At 41.4% G+C, this 22,256-nt stretch overlaps 1 protein-coding gene across 3 annotated transcripts in view; it reads right to left on the bottom strand.

Moving 5' to 3' along the window:
• rgs12b (regulator of G protein signaling 12b) overlaps nt 1-21,447 on the bottom strand; it is a 50,488-nt gene extending 29,041 nt beyond the window's left edge. For 2 of the 3 annotated variants that reach the window (XM_089006190.1, XM_089006192.1), the window contains exons 1-5: nt 21,333-21,447; nt 15,045-16,299; nt 13,121-13,354; nt 10,132-11,079; nt 5,779-5,898 (exon numbers count right to left, since the gene is read on the bottom strand). In XM_089006190.1, coding sequence (XP_088862316.1) covers nt 5,779-5,898; nt 10,132-11,079; nt 13,121-13,354; nt 15,045-16,100 — 2,358 coding nt within the window. In that variant the 5' untranslated portion in view covers nt 16,101-16,299; nt 21,333-21,447. Of the gene's footprint in view, nt 1-5,778; nt 5,899-10,131; nt 11,080-13,120; nt 13,355-15,044; nt 16,300-16,689; nt 16,710-21,332 lie in introns of those variants that run through there. The other variant, XM_089006191.1, reaches the window with a different exon arrangement.
• Nucleotides 21,448-22,256: the final 809 nt, after the last annotated feature.

Genomic DNA, 22,256 nt, shown 5'->3' with positions numbered 1-22,256 from the left:
CCTTCCTCCTCTATCGTCTCCGTCGGCCTGCCTCTCTGCTCTCACCCTCCTCTTTCTCTGCATTGCCACCCACCCTTGTCATCCCTATTCCACCCACACTGTTGTGGTGTGAGAGGCATGCACATACACATTAATCAGATGCAGAATGGGAAGCAGACCTCCGCCTTGACGACCACCACCAAAACACCCGACACGTATCTCCTGCGCTCGGCACTGAGCAAACGGCTTACCCCCAGTGCCTTCGTCTGTCATCTCATTAAAATGCCCCATGCACAAATGACATTTGTGACAAAGGGAAATGGGATTTTGATGGGCTGAGTTTGATGCTCTTTGGAGGGCCAAGTGATGACGGAGCAAAGAGAAAGGCAACAGCAGAGGCAGTGGTGGAGTGGACGGCACAGGTCACTCAACCTGAAGAATCATCGCACCTTAGAGAAGAGTTCCCAAGTGGGTGCATTCCATAACATGCCATGACACACAGTGGTAATGCACATACTCACAACCCTGTCCTTCCCCTACATGGCCTAGAAAAGGTGGGAGGGAAACAGTTCAAGTGAAAACGTCTCTGTAAGCTCTCAGTCGTACAGGAGTGGTCCATCGATGAAAAGGTTTCGTCAGCCGACATCTGTACTTTTTTGAAGGTGTTGGATGATTCGCTTCTTATCCAAGATGCTTCTTCAGCGAACTAAGTAATACTTTAGTTTGCTGAAGAAGTCTTCAAGTTTTCACTCTTCAAGTGAAAACGATATACTTATACAAATAATCAGTTAAATCAACACCAAAAGTCTAACTTCAACTTTTATTTTGTGCACAACTAACATGTATTGTGCAATAATCTAACTGCACATGTATTTCTTACATATTTTAATGCATTGTAATGCTTAAGAAAATGTTTATGTCTGAATTTTGGGGGATCTTGGAACGGATTAGGGCATGTACATGGAAAACACGTCTCTACTTACAAAGTTTTGTAGTTGAGACATTTCTTCCAGAACCAATTAATTTTGTACATGGAGGTACTGCTTTCAATTCAAAATATTTTACAAGCCCTAGGGGTACATAGATGGCCATCATTATCATTCCAAGAAAAGAAAGGAACTTGATTGTAAATAGTGATCCAACGCCAGCGAAACGTGGGTTGCAGTAGATTCAGGTTCATCTGGAAGCTACCAAAGAGCCTCATAAAAGAGCCTCCCTGCCCAATCGAAGAGACAAGCTGCATGTGTCTCTGAAATAGATTGGCGTAAGGCAAAAATCATGCCTGAATCATGCAGAAGGCACAAAAAAGAAACCCAACACTTATATCAACATTTACAGATCCAGAGAAAAGATCAAGATGAAGATGAACTGGAAGTAGTACGGTACATGGGGCGGTACATGGGGCAGTCGAAACGCACAAGTGAAGATCTCTCAATACAGTAAAGTCTCGTTATACCGATATTCTCAGGAGTCTGAAAAAATATCGATATATCCAATCCTGCGCCGAACTGCATTAAAAGGGGGCAATAAATGGGGAATCTTTGATATGGCATATAATTTTCTCCTTGAGTTCATGGATTGCGTATCTAGCATGCTTTTGTACTGTAGAAAACGAGTCCGGCAGCCATTGTGGTGCTCCGTGTTTCCCAAAAACTAGTTCATACGCCAAGATTATATTCTCGTGAATTTAATGTTCATAAGGCGAAAGGTTCATTAGCTAAAGCATTCGTAGGCCGAGGTATCAATATAATTTTTCCACACATCAAAATATTCCAGGATATGGGCGAGTGCAGCACATCAGTAAAACGTTTCACCAGCAGCTCACAAAGATTAATAATGCTGTGTAACATGGGAAGTTTGCATTCACCACAAAAAAGGAGAAAATATGTCCACAAATGTCATGCGAAAACCATCACAGGATAAATCAAGGCTGACATTTTCAATCGACAAATTTTCCCTTTGAGGATTTAATACTGTAATGAACATCAATTTAATAGCTGTAATTGTCAGCTACTTGGTGGATGGATGCATCAAAGAACACCCGCTCTTTTAAAGGGGTGGCAAATCCATCCATTACTGTGTTGTGACTCATTACGGATGGTTATGGAGGTGAATGACATGACTCTTGCTCACAACACACACCGTTTTAGCTCCAAAATACTTTTGAAGTCAGATAGGTTACATTTTGGCACATTTATCCATCTGTCATGTTCTTTTTTTGTTTCTGTCTTGTTTTTAACTGTCTTGTGTTCCAAGGCAAGCCATCGTGTTGAGGGCCAGTGAGAGCTGAGTCACATGGAAATCACGCATGGTACGCAAAGTTCAAAAGAACCCATTCGAATTGATCAAATGGAATGGATTAGGTTATAGCTATGCTGCTTATAGTTTGAAGAATACCAACAAACTACCGTGCAGTCCTGAAGAAATCATAAGGGAATTATGACATGCTTTTCAAGCCCTTTTATAACAAACTTTGCAGTTCTTTTTTGTCAAAAATAAATTTTGAAAATGAAATATTTAAAAAACAATGTAAATGTAACCAAATCATTAGAGGAGCTAAATGACATTTTAGCCCGAAATTAAATTAGCCCGAACATCACTTTTTATGAATACCTTTGCCCTCTTTGCCGGTCCAATGTTATAAATTTACCCTGATGAATATGATTATTTTGGAATTCAACGTCAGCCATTAATCTCAAATCGTCAGCCATTAATCTCAAATCGTCAGCCAATAATGTTAAATATTTGCAAATTTTAAGAAGAAACTAACATTACTGTCGAGAAATATTCCCTCACAGGGGTTCTGGCAGCTAATAACCACAGCGATCACAGATTTATCTTCTTATCATATACTGTTTCATATACTATTTGTGCAGAACAGAACGCTCCTCCGTGTTATTTATGCCCACCAAGTCATGAACAGACAATCATTGCAGTTTATGTCGGAAACATTCGCAATGAACACTTAAATGTCTGCTTTCAACCATTAAATTATGTTTTTTGTTGTTGTTTTTTTTGCCCTGTTTTCATTGGTGAGTATTACTCGCAAACAACTTATAAAGGAAGGGACAATGAAGGAACACTTGAGAAGTGTTTGTGTGAGGTTCCATCCCTCCTCCGGTCCCTCTTTTATTGATATATATATATATATATATATATATATATATATACAGTAAAGTCTCGTTATATCGATATCGGGTATATCGATAGTCTCGGTTATATCGATACTATTTCTATGCACGCACGGAGAAAATTACATGAAAACAGGGTCGGATATATCGATAGTCCCGGTTATATCGATATTTTTCGGACTCCCTTGCATATCGATATAACGAGACTTTACTGTATAAGTTATTGTTTATATATAAGTTTGTTTTTCTTGGGGGGGCGCAGGCAGCGGGAGGAGACATATCATTCAATGTCATTCGATGGATTGCAGTTTTGGATAGAAAGACAAAGATACATGTTACAAAATAATCCTGAGAAAAATTGGTTTATTCTTTCACTTTTTAATGGGCAAAGGGCCAGTGGATTAATTTTCAACTCCCCGTTTGCTACCCTAAAGGATGTTATGTTCATTTCCAGTAAAAAGTTTGGAAATATTTTCAACTTCATATGATCTCAACCACATGAGAGTCCATCAAATTCAATCTATATACTCTTGATAATGCACAGCTTCAAGTCTGACTCAGCGCCGGTGTGTATGTTAGTGTGAATGGCTGTATGTCTTGATATGTGCCTTGTGATTGTCTGGTGACCAGATCAGAGTGTCGTCTGCCTTTCGCCCAAAGTCAGCTGAGATGGGCTCCCACAACTGGATGAACGGATGGATGAAATTGAACAGAGGAATAGTTTGCGTGTACGTACAATATGTATACAAATAGTGCATAGCTTGCCTGTTTGCACAGAAGGGTTATAGACAGAAATACAGTATCTTATATACCAGTACATGCATTGTGTATGTGTTCATGTGGATGGGTGTGTCCTGAACACAAGTGCATATGTGCTCTTCTATTGAGGCCATTCTAAAGACCAACTTGTTGATCATCAGCGCTCATTGCCAGTGCCAGAAAGGGTTGAGCTACCCCTTTCCAAATCCCACAAACGCGCACACACACACACACACACACACACACACACACACACACACACACACACACACACACACACACACACACACACACACACACGCACACACACACAAATACACACACACACACCACACGCACATACACGCATGTACGCACACCTACAGACACATCCCCCATGGTCAACACAATCACAAAGCTGTCTCTGTCTGTGGACATTATTGCATGAACACAAAGAAATAAAGGCCTAATGACTGGGGGAAAAAAGGTAAGATAACGAGGGAGGCAGGGGCGGAGGAAAAAATACTGAATATAATGATCATATAATCAGAATACGGTGTACTGTATGTACAAATTATGGGAATAATGCTGCCTTTAAGACAAATAAATACCATGTCATAGAGAAAACATTTTAATTGGTAGGCCCGTTAACAAGAATGGCATCCCAATGTCCCTGCCAACACTTCCTACAAAATTCTATGATGGAAATCAACCATTGAGGGGGAAAAAAAATTCCACGGTACCCAAACAACCACTGAAAAGCGGAAATAATTAACTTTCCTCTGATTTCTATCCTAGATGGAAAGGGAAGCTAAATGGTTGCTTTAACAGTGTTCATGCTGTTTACGTTGGTATGGATTGGATTGGATTGGATATGCCTTTATTAGTCTCACAGTGGAGAAATTTACATTTCACAGCAGCAAAGTGATGAAAGGAAATTGTATGACTACAATGTGCAGCATTACCCTGTTAATTAACATGTAAATAATAGCCCACAAATGCATTCTTGTCAATGAATGCTCATTAGATGCACAATGCAATAATCCATCATCATAAATTAAAATTAAAATTAAAATGTGAGTAACTGGACTGGCCTGCCAGCAGTCCAGACTTGTCTCATATCAAAAATATATGGCACATTATGAAGTGCAACATACGAAGACAAAGACCCCAAAAAGAATGTGAATGCCGTCTCCCTGCTAAGCTCAACGACAAGTGTCACCAGTTCCCAAACGATGAAATGTTGTTCAAAGAAAGGGTGATCTAAAACAGGACACTAAATATGCTGTTTTGTTGCAGGTTTCAAATTCAAAATGAGAAATTAGTGGCAAAAAACAAGCATATATCATTTTGAACATTAACTACAGTATATTTTCTTTGTGGCATACTGAAGTAAATGAAGGAAGAATTTTACACAATGACCTAACCATTGAAATTGGAGTTTGTATCAAAAATGCACTTTCCTTCTTAAAGCTACTGATAAAAGTTGGATTATTAACTCAGTGATTTTAATGTCAAATAACAGCAACAAACATCGTATGATCAAAACTACACAATAATCAGAAAGTTTACAGTACATGATGTCTCGTTTGTCCACAACTGTGTATGTTGCCATGGTGATGTGAGAAGAAGGCTTGAGGTGTCATGTGATGATGCGCATGAGCTGCTATTATTAGAAAAGCTGGTGCACGTGTGGCTCAAATGTGATATCACTCAGACGAAGGTCGAGTGTTGCACTAGCATGCACCACTTGCCTGCAAATGTACAGAGGGTGTTTGTTTGTGTGGTTGCGAGAGAGAAAGAGAAAGAGAGAGCGAGAGCGAGAGCGAGAGCGAGAGCGAGAGCGCGAGAGAGAGAGAGAGAGAGAGAGAGAGAGAGAGAGAGAAAGAGAGAGAGAAAGAGAGAAAGAGAGAGAGAGAGGCACTCCTACCTCCAGGTCATCCAGGGAGCGGGCCAGGCTGAGGCGTTTTGAACGTGCAAAGGAGCGTCTGCCTGAGGAGCGCTGAGACAGAGGAGGGAATCCCATTGTCAGACCTCGGAACCGACCACTCTGATGAGGGAAGAGACACAAAATCACATTTACAGTACACGCAGTCAATAATCCTTTCAAACTCAATTTATGGCAAGAGGAGTACAGTGATACCTTGGTTTACGAACCCCTTGGCTTACGAACTTTTCGGTTACGAACGTCACATTTACACATTTTACCTTGGCATACGAACTTTACCTTGGCGTACGAACGTTTTTCGTACACGGAGCTGCCTCAATGAGTGAAGTGTCATTCGCGAATGAGCCCGTTCTTCTAACACTAAAATGGCAGCCGACTGTTTTTGTCCGCTATCTCCCACCCCCAGTCACGTGATTGGTCAAGAATGCAGCAGTGAGGGGGGGGGGTTTAAATATTAAAGAGACAGGCAGACGACAGTGAGAAAGTTTCAACTTTGATAGTTCAAAGGCAGCGTGTAGACTGCAAGGTTAAAATATCCCATCAATCAGGCTCCACAAACAACCCGCACAGGCCATCTGTACACTTGATGCAAAAAGCTATCAACCCAGCTAAACAGAACACGATTGATGAGGAACTAGATAAAATTATCAGAGAGAAAGCACCTACAAGGGATCGTTCCTCAAGATGGTGAAAGAAGAAGGTTACGTTCCTCATCAAGTGTTTAATGCTGAAGAAACCGGCCACTCGATTCCATCAAGCCATCAACGACCATCACAAAGGTGAATAAAATGACTTTTTTTATACAGTACAGTTTATTTCTTTAATTATAATACCATAGCACATTTATTATACATAAAATAAGGTATATTTTGTGTACTTTTAAGGCTTAGAAAATTAGAAAGTAGAAAATTATTTTTTGTCGGGACCTGGGAACGGATTATTCTCATTTTAATGGTTTCCTATGGGAAATTTATTTTTGGGATACACACTTTTCGCCTTACACACTCTGTCTGGGAACCAATTAAGTTCGGAAGCCAAGGTATCACTGTAATTGGTCGGCGCTTCGCACTTCACATTTTGCGGCTTCAGTGCCAGGTGTTTTTTTCCAAAATACTGTTCATATAAAATATAAATGAATAAATGTCATGTGTTTAGTTAACTTCATTTCCTTCCTTACTGCTAACCATGAATTGCTGGTTCCAAGACCAAGTCTCCATCTCCTTTTTCCACCCAGAAGACACAGCAAGTACTCTCATGCGTTTGTCTTAGATCACCTTGGCTGCAGTGATTCGAGACTGGATTTGCCTAAGCCGTACAAAATGGTCGTCCACTTTTTTGAAACCTTCCCATTCAGATTTGGGTTCACAGTAAATCGAGGATCATTATTGTTTCCCTTGGGATTGGGTTCGTGTAAATGTCAATTCAACTGCTGCAAAATAGTCAAGTGTTGACTTTTGTTCAGAATTTGTATGCTTTTGCTCTGGTGCGATGGCAGGTTTACGCAAACACTTTCCCTTTTTTTCCTCCCACTGAAATGTTAAATTCCACGTTAGACACAGGCATGTGCAGTTCCGTGTCGTTGCATGCACATCCAGTTGGATTCAAATCAAATGGCAAACCACACATTCACAATTACTGGAAAATATGATGCAGTGTACCATGTGCTTCTATTGAATCATCGAATTGGTTGAATTGCATCATGTGTTCTATTTCTATTATTTATGCACTTGACTATATGAACTTTGCCCAGGGTGTGGAGTCAATGCCAGCTGGACAGAGATGATCTATTCACAATGGGGTGTGCTTCATCATGGGTGGATGGATGGATGGATGGATGGATGGATGGATGGATGGATGGATGGATGGATGGATGGATGGAGATTTACTACTGCTGTAGCAAATAATTTACTGGAGTGACAACCAAAAAGTGGCCAGCTGTTCCATTTAGTCATAAACTGCTGCCTTAAATGGGCATGAGATTAGCCATCGGGTCATCAAGATTTACTGTTCAAAGCCATCAATCGATGATGCAACCCATAAAACAAACAAAAGTCTTTCGTTGTCTTCTTATTTCCAAACAGCACTCTTAATTTTGGATGTGTTTTTGTGCTTGGGGAACTGAACAACTGAACTGACATCTTAGAAATAGCATTTGTGATTAATGATAGACCCCTGCCATTTTAAAGCCATCTGACAAATCAATCAATGAACTCCAACATGTGCCTGTTACTAATTAGATGCAGGATCACACAGAATGCCCATCAGTACAATAAATGTCGTATACATATTTTTGTTAATATATTTGTTTGGTAATCTCAGTTAATGGTACATTTTGTTAGACCTTGTTAGACTAGGGGATTTGCAAAGAAGCATGTAGAAAACATTTGGCTTGTGTCCATGTAACTCATCACTCTCTGTCTCTCTCTCTCTTTCTGTCTCTCTCCTTTTCTCCCTCTTTCTCTCTCTCTCTCTGTCTCTGTCTCAGACACGAACACACACACACACACACACACACACACACACACACACACACACACACACACATGCGTCAAAAAGAAAAGAAAAGAAAAAGACAAAAGCCACAGCGATTGAGTCAGCAATTCAGCCATCACTGCAAACTAAAAGTACAAATATGATGATTTTTTTAAATGACCTCACATCATTGATCAAAATGTATTATTATTATTATTATTATTATTATTATCATCATCATCACACCGAAGGCCAGCTTAGCCAGGCTAAGGATAGTGTGGTGGCTCCCGGTCAAATATAGAATCAACTTTACATTTTTTCTTCATACATTTAAAGCTATCCATAACCCCCCCCCCCCCCATACCTATCTGACCTTCTTCAAATTCTATTCCCTCTCGTTCCCTCGGATCCTCTTCCTCCCTTCACCTCTGTATGCCCCCCCGCCCCCTGCCCGTCTCAGCACAATGGGGGACAGAGCTTTCAACTACTCTGCCCCTAAACTCTGGAACTCACTTCCTCCCAACATTTGTAACATCGATTCTCTTCCCACCTTCAAGTCCCATCTCAAAACCCACCTACTTAAAATTGCATTTTCTGTGGACCTCTATCTCTTGTTTCTATTTATCATTGTATTTTATTTATTGTATTTTAATTATAATTGTATTTTATTTATTATTGTATCTATGCTTGTCTGTGACTGTAAAGGGTCCTTGAGAGCTTTGAAAGGTGCTTGAAATAAACTGTATTATTATTATTTCAAAGGCATATATTTATTTTGATGTAATTAGATTGAGCAGATACTGATGTTATCAATTGATGTTGCATGAAATGAAGTTTATGTCCTCCGTAATATTGTAATATTGTTGATAGAAGCTTTAATATGGGTGCAGATTAAAGATGAGGAAGCAGTGCCACCATGTGGCATTGCAACCAGTTGCATTATGTTCAAATTAAAATTAAATTCAAATTTAAATTTAAATTTAAATTTAAACCCGCATAAGACCTAAAAAATGTGTGACTCCATACTCCAAAAGAAAGTACAGCAACGGTTATAAATATTCAAGGACCACAAAAAATAAGATTTTTATCTATATCCGACCATCAGTAATGTGCAACAAATAGCCTCAAAAGCTGTGTGTCTCCATACTCCATTGAAAGTAATTGAACACAAAAAAAGTTCATGTCCTCTTTCCTGTAACTGTTAGGACCTCTCATGCAGGGCCTTGAAAGACTTCCTCTAATTGTGGTCTGGGGTCCCTGAGACCAGGAAGAAGCAACATTCTGGTTAATGTGTAGGAAGTAGCCATCTACGCTGATAGTATGCAACTGTTTCCCACAAATGTACATTTGTTGATGTCATTGTAAAGACATCTGTGTGTCTGGTGCATAATGTATGAACTGATACTGGAGCAGTGAGATAAATAATGGCCAAGTTGTGCACTCACATTACTCAACACGATAGAAGGATGTTTGGTGGGGTCCGCGCAGGTCAGGAAACTTTCACTCGGATGACAAGTTTCACATATCATTGAGAGAAGCATATCAGTCAAAGGCCAGTGGTGTTAAAGGGGAGGCTTTCAGACAGAAGGTGCAATGGATCATTGGTATGAACGCAGCCAGATTTGAAACTGAAATAAAGTGCACTTGGTGAGTAAATGTCCACATAGCATGAGGTGATGGGGGAAGATACCTGGTGTTGAGGCTTCTCAGTGAATAGTTAGTTTTAACATAACTACTCCAAAATCCATCATCAGCTTAGTGCTAAGTTATGTGATGGAAAGTTACGGAACACTCTGGTTGAAAGAGAAAAATCAATGGCAATGTAACCAGCAACAAAATGCAGTCATCATGATCAATTTTCACCTTTTTCTCTGCATCTTTGGCACCTCCGCGCTTATTGACCGTTTCTCTCCGCTCTCTGTCGCCAGCACCAAACAGTTTCCTGGCCCACTCATCTTTCAGCCGTTGGGTATGGGTCTGGGCATGAATAGCGGGAGGAGGCTGGCTTCCTCCTGGTGATGGCAAGGGATCCGTAGGGACCAGCGGGGCCCGGTACCGGTCAGCGGGGATCTTGTTCATGGGTGGAGGCAGGGTGCTGCAATTAGCTGATGACCACCCGTCAGTGGATTCGGCGTACGACTCTTGATCGCTGCTCAAGCCTTGGCGGTGGTGGTGCTGCTGGTGCCAGTCTCTCAGCACGTGGACTGGCAGCCAACGCTGAGGTTCCATCCCTCCTCCGGTCCCTCTTTTGTCCCCGCCTCCGCCAGCTCCTCCCCACTTCCCGTGCGAGTAGTGGTGTGGGTGGACCCCTTGAGCATGTCGAGCTGCTGCGTCGGCGTGCGCCAGCGGGAGTGGATGAGGGAGGTCGGCCAGGTATGGTTCATGGCGGTAGTGGCTATTCCTTATAGTGGGCGGGGGTGGAGGTTGCTGAGGGGCGGCGGCTCCTAGGGTGGGGCTCCAAGCCTGCTGGGAAGAAGGCGGGCTGTCCCAGTGGCGCGGTCCAGAGACATTATTGTGGTTCACAGGCCCCCCCAGATCAACCAAGAGCACTCTGTTGCTCTTTTCCTCAGGCAAAAAGTTCCCAATCCCGCTATCACTATTACTGCTGGTGCTGTGGTTCTGCTGGGCATCGTTATCTGGATCGAGAAAGGCTCTGGCTCGGACACCCTCGATGTTGTCCCCCATGTCCCGGTAAAGTACAGACACAAACTGGAGGAGAGACTGAGAAGTGGGAGGGAACTCTAGGCAGCCTCCCGTGTCGGAGTCAGGGGTACATTCAAAGCCAAACCTCCTGGCCACTCCCAAATGCACCTGAGGAAAACAAAGAACCACATAAAACAAAGTTGCCAAATAAGTGCATTTTCTCCTTGAGGACAGAGTATATCGGGCACCTATCAGGATTAAGGCACTCACGAAAGAGGCTGCACTTATATAACTATAAAAAGAAGGTTTTCTTCCACTAATACAGAATATGATTTGATACATTAAAATATGATTGTTAATTGCTCAGCAATACATTGATACCTAATCTTTATTGTATTACCGGTAGGCGGGTACAGACGCTCCCCAATTTGCGATCATTCTTGTTATACAAACGGTACATACGAACGTTTTTGCGGGTATGTAAAAAAATGTTTGGACAGAGATGCTGTAAATTACATTTTGTATTGCACGCCTTTTTTCCGGCCGAGCTTGCTTGCGATTGGCTGCGTACTATGCTTCACGCTCACGCACGCACACAGACAAATTGGAAGGTTCAAGGGCTGGATGTTCACGCGATGGACACCAAGGCTAACCAATGGCTGCGTAGAGAATGTGGGTGGGAAGGAAATCCCTCTTCCCAGTTGACGCTCCAGGAGGATGCGATGCATAACAACAAGTAATGGCTGCTTCAGTCATGGCTTGCTGAAGACCCAAGGACATAGGTTGTTGTACTACAGTAGGTGTGAATTTATTTTACGACCGTTAGAGCGTCTGTGTTTTATACTTCCCCGTTCAGTGTTTGACTTAAAGCACAGGTGTCAAAGTCAAGGCCCGCGGGCGAAATCCAGCCCGCCACATAATTTTTTTCGGCCCGCGAAAACAAATCAAACTTGTTAAATTCCATGATGATTGCTAAAATCTGAGCCAAAATTTCATATTTTTGGATGTCAACCACAATAAAAGTCATTATTCTTAACTTCAGATTTGAAAACGAGTTATTCATTAATTTGCTGTGTGCTCTCTATGTAATATTTGAAGGGATTTAAACATTCTAATGGGTTCCCCAAATTCATAACGGCCCTCGAGAGGAAACCATAACTACAATGTGGCCCGCGGCAAAAAATGACTTTGACACCCCTGACTTAAAGGACAACCGACACCATTTTTTTGTTTCCTAACTGACATCAGAAAAACGTTTTATAGCATTTAAAATACCCAAAACACGCAGGCTGATATTTTTAGTCAAATGCAAAACACCAATAAAAATGACTTAAAGAGTCACAAAACTACTTCAAAATGACCTCAGAAAGTTTCAGTTTCAGAAGGTCCCGCCCCCTTGTTTGTGACATCACGCCAGGACGTCTTGCCTTACTCGAGAATCAAAACAATGGCTTCAGATTCGGAGAAGATGCTTTCTTGTTACTCATCCAGTTATGATTATGATCCAAATAGTTCTGAAGTGGAAAGCATACATGTTTGCAATTGATTAAAGAAGTCCTTCCGTCTCATTTTGAGACGTCTGGACTCCAATGTAGCGTCCAGAAAATGCCCAAGATGGCGCCCAAGCTTGGAAATGGGCTGATTTGTGTGCTGGGAATTTGTGTCAACTAGCATCAAATAGCAGTCTTGGTGCAACACACAACGATTCACCATCATGTTATATATGTGTTTTTCCTTCTAATTTCGCCATCAACACGGATCAACACAAAGTTTTCAGACCAACCAAAGTACCCAAAATGCATTGTGTGTCGCTTTCTCGGTCAGGGGCATTCCAGACGTGACGTCACGTCAGGCATCGTCATTAACTCGAAAACGAGACTTCCTGAATATTCAGCTTTATCTTACGAACGACCGCTCGGAACGTATCTCGTCCGTAAGGTGGGGAGCGTCTGTATTCTACATTCAAAAGTAGCTTTTATTGCTTTTTCTATGAACTGAAGCCTAAACATGAGCAAGGCATGGTTTTGGTCAAAGCAAAGGTAGTGTAATTTCAGGCGCCAAACTGAATTATTTTCTGGCCAGAAAAAGTCGGTGTCTGAAAGACAAAACAGAATACAGCAAGCGGTCTAATTCATCAAATTCCAGTTGGCAAACATTGGCCAGCAGCACATGGTTCTCCAGAATATTCAAGCACTTTTTATGTTCACACCTGGTGGTAACACAGGTCAGGATCCACAATGAAGACATGGCAAGAAGTCCTCAAACCTTCCTCTTCGTACCGTCCTCTGGCGAGGTGACACTCGTCCTCTGTGGCCTGCATCGTGACCAGTCCAAAGAAGCGCCGGTCATCAGGACAACAGGCACTGAAAGCTAGTTTTTCTGCAGGATACGTGGCAAGGATCTGGCCTTTGTCGCTGCATAGGCGCACGCTGTCATGCATGACCTGGGTGAAATACAGTAGGAGAATGCCCATAAGAAATCATCACAAGCACAGCAAACCCACACAATTTCGCAAAATCACAGACTTTTAAGAAAAGAGATTGCCCCTTCAGTGTAATCGTCCTATGATTTAATATATTGCGCGCACAGAGCTGATAGAATACAGGATATGCCTGTTAGCAACGTAGCATGCTGTTTTTACGTTAATGTAGCAGTTGTTTGAAAGTTTGTAATTGCCATTGATGATAGCTTACAATATAGTATGATATCATTAAGCTGGCAGACTTTCGTCAGGTGAAAGAATGTGGCGTGGTTGAACATGATTGTGTTTAAATTATTAGTGTACAACTCTATTGTTTTATGTGTCAGTTTTGCGATTAACGGAAATTGCTTGAAAAATGCATGCTGTGCTTCATCCAAAGAAATCACAGGAATGCTTTAAAATGTATGTTTTAATAGGTTTCGGCAAATGTAGGGGGAAAAAGATTCTGTGGAAGGCAGAAGCATCATTCTTGTGAGTCTTGTCTGTGACCCCTAGAACACATGCGTGTTCACATGTACACACTGATCGAAAGGATGACTTACCTTTGGTAAAGCAGTATCTGAAACTCATGACAAAAAGTTAGCGGACACTAGGGCAGCCAACTCTGAAAAGTTGCCTGCCCAGCCATAAAGTTGCCTGCTGCATTTTCCACAACTTGAAACACAATAAGATAACTAATCGCAAAAAAAACATTGTTGGAAAGTATTAAGGATTGACAATCAGAACATATAAAAGAACAACACATTAAAATGTACCTACCACAAATGGTACCTTGCTTAATTTATGGTAAATATCCCTTGCTGATGATTTTTCTCCAGTTGTCGTTTGTCCATACACTGTTCGGCATGTTGCACAATGCAATGTTTGCGTTGCGTCGTCTGCTACAAGCCACGTGAACTCCTCTTTCCATGATGCTTTTAATGTACGTTTACGTTTTGTAGCGTCATAAATTTTGTTGGCTTCTTTTGAATCTTTCTTCCGGGGCTATGACGCTCGGGAAAGTCCGGAAGCACAAAGTTATTCGATGCAGGCTTCTGATTGGCTGCCGAGTATGCAAATTGCCAAATAAACCGAATGAAAAAACATCTTTAGTTTTTTTTTTTCTTGAAAAAGTTGTCGGCCACCCGGACAGAGATACAGTAAAGTCTTGTTATATCGATATTGGTTATATCGATAGTACCGCTTATTACGATACTATTTCGATGAACGCAAGTAGAAAATTACATGCACGCAGGTTCGGATATATCGATAGTCCGGTTATATCGATATTTTTTTCAGACTCCCGAGAACATCGATATAACGAGACTTTACTGTATTTTGTAAGTTGTACGGCCGCCGTAAAAGTTGCACGGAGGCAGACGTTATTTCAGACACTGGTTAAGTAATTGAACAGTAATGATGTATCCAAAAAATGGTGATATCAGTTACTTGGTATCGGTCTGAAAAAAGTGAGATTGAACATCCTTATCTGAAACCATTAAAATATTTTCACCTGGGATTGGGACATATCACCATGTGATACAGTAAATGGGTGTTCGCTGTATGGTATGGCGGTATGGCAGCCACTGGGAATGTGAATTTTGTGAGAATGTGTCCAAATCTACCTGCTGGCAATTCAATCGTTAAAATAATGACAAATACTTAAACTAACCTTCATCAGGACAAGGGAATGAATCTTCTGCTCTGCCCTGAGGCGCCTCATGCATCCTCTGATGGCTTGCAGGCTGTCACTCTCCAGGCTGGTCCCGGTGGATGCCAGCTCAATGGAGCCCAGGTAGCCCACAATCATGCCCACGTTGACAATGTCCTGATTTGGATCTAGGACCAAGTCCTTCCCGTCGTCAACATCCACGAGTTGTTCCTCGTGTTGGTGGAGGTGGAGATGTCGGAAACCAGAGTCCAGGAAAACCGAGTCGTTGTTTAGGACTTGGGCCATTTCCTCCTCAGAGAGCAGGACAGGGTTGCTGTGGGAGCGGGAGGCCTTTCGACAGTGAGGAAACTCTGGATCAGACGTTGGACGTGCTTTGGAAGATGAGGTATGTCCGGGTCTGTCCTTGTCCGAACTGCTGGACGAGTGGCTGGAATTCTCAAAGATCATGTTAAAAATTCCTCCGGACTGCAACTCGGCCACAACCCGCTCGGCACGGTTGATGCCGAGCTGCTTTGAATCCATTTTGGGTCTCAACCAGCCCTCACGGGTTCCGCCGGCATTCTTGCTGGTATTGTTGCTATTGACAATGTTGTCGCATAAGCCGTCCAACTCATCGTCACTGGAGCATGAGTCCGGAGAAGGTGCGGGCATCGAGTTGCTGCTGTGGTGACGAACGCCAGCGCCGCGTTGCTGGTTATGGTGACGCCTGTGACGCTCCACTTCACCAATGACGAGCTTTAAGATGCCGGCGCAGCGTCCGATCAGTTTGACCACATCTTCGTGGGATGCCTTGGAGACATTGATGTCGTTGACTGAGAGTATGTGATCTCCTGAACGCAAACCCACGTAGTCTGCGGGGCTGCCTTTCAGGATGCAGCTGAGGACACAAGGGTTTTGTCCTGAGAGCGTAAAACCGTATCCCGTCCTCCCTCTCGCCACTTCAACAGCCCGCATTCGTCTCTGTTGGACAGAGGAGGGTGGAGGAGACTGAGACCGGATGGCTTCATTGCCACCGTGAGGACGTCTTCTTGATGACGTATCCACTTGCTTGAACATGGTGCCAGAGCGTTTTTTTTCTCATCTATTTGTTTAGAACATTTCAGTCACTGCTCGGCTGGAGCAACCGGCCTACGTCTTCTAGTCAGAACGTTCTGCCATCGAGTGGCAAATACAGCACAGGGATGAAAGTTTGGACTCAAGTTTGGCAAAGCTTTCCTAAAGTACAGCCACCCATCTTGAGGTCAAGCGTGTTTACCTGTAGAAAAGACCAGACAATTAGAAAGTTGGCATATGCCGGAACTTTTCTCAACGAAGAACGTGCTAAACATGGTGTCAAAACTGTCTGCCCCAACAACAAATGTGTTACAGTGCTGAATGAAACAATCAAGGAGGGCAACATATTAAAATCTTGTCCAATTGAGATGGTGACACAAAACTTCAATAACAAAGAACATTCCAATGTGGTGGCAGGTCATCGACGGGTTAGCATGTCCGCCTTCACAGTGCAGATGTCATGCATTCAAATTTGGCACAGGCCTCCTGTGTGGAGTTTCATGTTGTCCCTGTGCCTATGTGGGTTTTTTTCCAAACCCCTTGGCTTACGAACTTTTCGGTTTTACGAACGTTACATTTATGAAAATTTTACCTTGGCATACAAACTTTTTCGTACACGGAGCTGCCTCAATGAGTGATGTGTCGTTCGCGAACGAGCCCGTTCTTCTAACAACAAAATGGCAGCCGACTGTTTTTGTCCTCTATTCCGCGCCCCCAGTCTTCGGTTAAAGCCACGTGATTGGTCAAGAACGCAGCAGTGCAGGGGGGTGGTTTAAACATTAAAACAGACAGGCAGACGACAGTGAGAGAGTTTCCACTTTGATAGTTCAAAGGCAGAGTGTAGACTGCAAGGTTAAAATATCCCATCAATCAGGCTCCACAAACAACCCGCACAAGCCATTTGTACACTTGAGGCAAAAAGCTATCAACCTAGCTAAACAGAACACAATTGATGAGGAACTAGATGAAATTATCACAGAGAAAGCATCTACAAGGGATCATTCCTCTTTTAAGAAAGGTGGTGAAAGAAGAAGTTTACGCTCCTCATCAAGTGTTTAATGCTGATGAAACCGGCCACTCCATTCCATGAAGCCATCAACGACCATCAAAAAGGTACATAAAACGACTTTATTATACAGTACAGTTTATTTCTTTAATTATAATACCATTGCATATTTATTATGAATAAAATAAGGTATATTTTGTGTAGTTTTAAGGCTTGGAAAATTAGAAAGTAGAAAATTATGTTTGATGAGGACCTGGGAACGGATTATTCTCTTTTTAATGGTTTCCTATTGTAAATTAATTTTTGGGATACACACTTTTGCCTTACACACTCTGGCTGGGAAACAATTAAGTTCGTAAGCGAAGGTATCACTGTATTCCGATTTCCTCCCACAAGTGTGATTATGAAGGGTTGTTTGTCTATTTGTGTCCTGTGATTGGCTGGCAAATTGTTCAGGGTGTACCTCGCTTGCTGGTTGATTAATATTAATTAATCATACATAACAGAAGTAAAAGTGAGAATTAATTGTTATTGAAGTAAAGTATTTTGACGTTTCAACATTTTGTTTACCACAGCTCTGGTGCAAATCCTCTCACCCATCAGTCAATTTTAAAAACGTAATGTGAGACTTGATCTCAGTTGTTTACTGAGCCCAGGTCTAAAGGAGCAATTATGTTTTGTCTCGTCTGTCTTTTCTTCTGTGAGATTTTCTTCTGAGAACATCCACAGAAGAGAGTGAAACCAGAAATTGAAGTCTTTGTGATTTATGAGCAACTGTCCTGGTGGCTCAGGATAAGGTGTCTAAAGCCATAATAACAAGAGAGGAATACATTACACAAAATCACCTGCGTTTTTTTCAATGTGAAGCGACTAATCTTCCACACACAAGCAGTTGCGGCAAAGGCTGATGACTGAATTGTGTCATGAGACAGTGACAACAGACAGTCAGATCCTCATCCTCCCTTCACCTCTATGTGCCTTCGGCCCATCAAACCACGATGGGATGCAGAGCTTTCAGCCTCTCTGCTCCCAAACTCTGAAATTCACTACCACCCAACATCCGTAATATTGACTCCCTCCCTACTTTCAAATCCCACCTCAAAAGTTTAAAATTGCATTCATGGTCTAGTTCCATCAGCTATTTTATTATTTATCATTTTATTTGCAGTTTTAGTGTTTAATGCTTTGTTTTTTATTGTAAATTGTCTTTGAGTGTTCTGTAAGGCGCTTGAAATTAAATGTATTATTATTATAGTTTATGCTTAGACATATACTTGAATGACAGCTGCCCTTAAAACGTCGCCTGCAAAGAATTTATGATGGCAACAGTTCAACCCTGATTCCAAACAATCACAAGTTTACTGGCATTCGGGAAATAATTTTGTAATTGTAGCCATTTGTTAATTAAACAAATATGTATATAATGACATAATTTTGGTGTAGGCAAGTGCAGAAAATCTCTCAGGTTTAAACATTGATCTTCTGGGAAATCAACCTATTCATAATTTCAGATCTATTGCAAACAAATCACAATCTAAATGTAATTAACTTGACAGATGCAGTATATACATTCGGCCTAAATGTAAAAATGCATGAAATTAAATACAGTAGTCCAGTTATATTCAAAAAATCAACTGGACAATATGGATTTTATCCTGGCGACACAATTCAACTTTTGAATCTGAATAATTTCCCAAAAACCCATCACAAAGAAAAAGGTTAATTTAAAATTGTACTTATTATGATGCTAACAATGAGTTTATTCACACCAAAAGACTCTCTGTATCTGATGTGAATATCTATTTTTCCGATGACTTTTACTCCCTACTCTGGAAAAGATATCTACTGTATATTTTGTACTCATCACTTTGCACAACTGTGCGGCTTCCTTTTTATGACGATAATGTATGTATTTGCTTCCCTTATTTATGAGAACTCTTTCGTGACACAACTTTACAAATGCGCGAGCGCAAGTATTTCCTTTGCTGGTTTGCCAAGTCTATAGAAATCTATGCTCTTTGTTTCAGTCTTATATCGTGCTCACGTTTATTTATGTGCATATGAACCTTTATGGTGAGGGGGACCCGGTGAGCCAGTGGTTAGCACATTGACTTCACAGTGGAGAGGTACGGGGTTCGATCCCACACACATATATGGCTAATGGCACAATCCAAAATTGTCTCAAGGTTTGAGTGTGAGTTTGAAACCCTCGTGAGGATAAAGCCGATATGAAAATTGTGAAAATGAAGCGGATAGGAAAATGAATGTATGAATGAATCAATGAAAGAATGAATGAATTAACCTTTATCGTTATGGTTTATGTGAAATGTTGCTGAAATTGATTACCGAGAGCAAATTGTTGAACAATTCCTTTCAGTATTGCTCACGTAGGCTGGATGGAGAAAGAGAGTCTGACAGAGAGAAATCATTGGACTTGCGAAATCTACAAACACATGCACCTCTCAAGTTGCACTGCAATTGGGTCCAAATTGGATTGGATTGGATTGGATTGGATATGCCTTTATTAGTCTCACAGTGGAGAAATTTACATTTCACAGCAGCAAAGTGATGAAAGAAATTCAGATTTACAATGATTTATAATTTTTTTCTAAATTTGTTTGTTCATTAACTCATTGACTGCCATTCACAAATTTATTCGAGAATTGAAAATATAAGGTAGAGCACCATTCTCGAATTAGTTCGGGTTTTGTTTTTTCTTGCTTAGGTGCCATTGTTTTTCCCTTCCAAAAGGGGGCATTATTTCCTTTTTTTCCATGTTTGCGCTTTGTTCCAGCTTTAGCTGTTGTTAAAGCTATTTAATAAAATTAATAGCTATTATTAGTTATATTGGACAGCCGCCCTCATTTCAAGCTCATACAACTCCAGACCCATATAATTTAGGAATTAACTTTTTTTCTGATGAAAGAAGACAGCCTAAGGGTTCTTACAGTGACGTGCATTCAGTGGAGGCAGGTGAGGCAGTGCCTCACCTGTCATCATGGAAAGCTGTCATGGAAATATCAAATGAAAAAATAAATTAAACAGTTAGATGTATTTAGTGATTTGTACTTTAAAGGTCTTGTCCATTTAACTTCACCGTTTTAGGATTTTTTTTCAAAATCGCTGAATTTACCGTTCAAATACTAAGTAGAGACGAGCGGTGACGTCATTGACGACGTCAGTGCCTCACCAGCCATGAACCTCACCGCACGTCACTGGGTTCTTACCCTGCCGTGAATGTTTATGTAGTCCTAAAATTCAATATTCTGTGTCCTGAAATTCAAGTGATAATGACAAAAATCCTGCCACTGGAGTGGACACATTTTTGCACATCGTCTGCCAGTGAATGAGTTAAAATACTTGAAGTATTTGATATAGCTATTACGAAAACATCATCCAAGGACAGCACCTGGATGCCAAGACGTCACATAACATTTGACCAATTGGAAGCATCAGCGGATTTTCGACACAACTTTACAGTTGAACTACAGCATTCACATAAACTAGTAAACGCTACTGTTGAGTTCACTTCGTGTCTTTTTTGTCGACAAGACGGGTTATATGTATTGATTATTATTTTCAACACGGTGTCTCTCCACGCCTTTCACGTAATTACACGAGTTTACTTAAGGTGTTGTCAAGTAACCCTGACAGCAGTGGTAAAATTTTCGATTTGATCGGAATTATGAACAATCATAGAGTGTTTTGCAATAACCTTGTGCCGAAAAGAATGTGTTTTGTCTTTATTTCTGCAGTCGCTTATGCTCCATAAGTGCAACCACCCTTGCTTACACCTTATTGTCCCGCCCTGAGCATCACGACTTTCTAGAATGGCCGTAACGTTGACAACGGCGGCGTACACATACTTGTATTGCCCCTTATTGGTTTACACGAATGTCACTCTAGCGGTCTAGGTGGAGAACTTGACTGAGGTTCGAATGAGAAGTCACAAATAAAAGTATCATCGTTGTGTCAAACTTTTGCAGCAAGTGTGTGAAAACTGTAGCTTCTTTATATATGTGTGTGTGTATGTAGCTGTCTGAATATTTACATATAATATCATACATCTACGAAGATAACTTAGGGCCGGAAAGGTACTTAAGAGCGCGGAACATGTCACATTTATGGAGCTAAGTGAGCTAAGTCAAAAGAAGTTTACATTTTTAATGACGCTTGAGCGACAAAAACGCGTGCGTAGAGAGTTGGGCCGCTGAGAGCGAATGACTTACTTGTCGAATGACGGCTCCCAGGTAGCATCCATAGTTGAGTAGCTAGGGACAGTTGGGTCATCTCATGGCGGATGAGTAAACAAAAGAAAAGGCTGCACCATCTGGCCAAGTAGCCTTACGAGGAGGAGGACTGGAGGAGGGGGGTTAGTTCAGAGTGGGCTGCTGTGAGGAGGGACTGGATGGGGAAGGAAATATCCAACGGTTGCAATAATGGTTTAAGTTGCTTCCCTTCACTCGGCCCTTGTTGCCTCGATTTTTCAGAGCACAAGTCCAAACACAACTTTCCAAATATGCCACGTTTTTGTCATTTAACAAAAAGACAAAGATAAATGATATCATAACTTTCAGCCATCACTGATTTGTTGTCTGATGTTGTCATCACAATTGTAAAACAATCTTTTCAAGAAGGGTAAAAAGATTAAATAACGTGGTTACAATAGTGTGAACAGCCTTGTTTTTAATCTGATAGGTGGCTTTATTTCGAATTAACATACCACAGCTACATTATAACTCATGATAAAAAAGAGTCACCAGCGAAAATCATCCAACTATTCTCGTGGGCTTTTTGTGCAAACACAAATTTTTGGAACTGTCGATAATTGCCTCCAGTCCGACTTGGCTCATCTGAAGACCACCCCCTTAAAAATTGATGTTTCATGTGGTGATGGACAATGTAACATTTGTGTCAAACAGCTTTTGGAATTTTGGGCCTTAAATTCAACCTTGGTTTTCTCAGACCATAACCCTCACATACGCACACGTGCGCACGCACGCACACACACACACACACACACACACACACACACACACACACACACACACACACACACACACACACACACACACACACGTGTTTGGAAGATTTTGCTTGACAACACAACAAACACATGCCTGGAAGCAGTGAAACCAAGACAAACGTTATAA

The sequence above is a fragment of the Hippocampus bargibanti genome, linkage group LG10, assembly GCF_051943395.1.
Source record: "Hippocampus bargibanti isolate YZ-2025 linkage group LG10, ASM5194339v1, whole genome shotgun sequence".
NCBI lineage: Eukaryota > Metazoa > Chordata > Actinopteri > Syngnathiformes > Syngnathidae > Hippocampus > Hippocampus bargibanti.
This window is presented reverse-complemented; position numbering and strand designations above follow the sequence as displayed.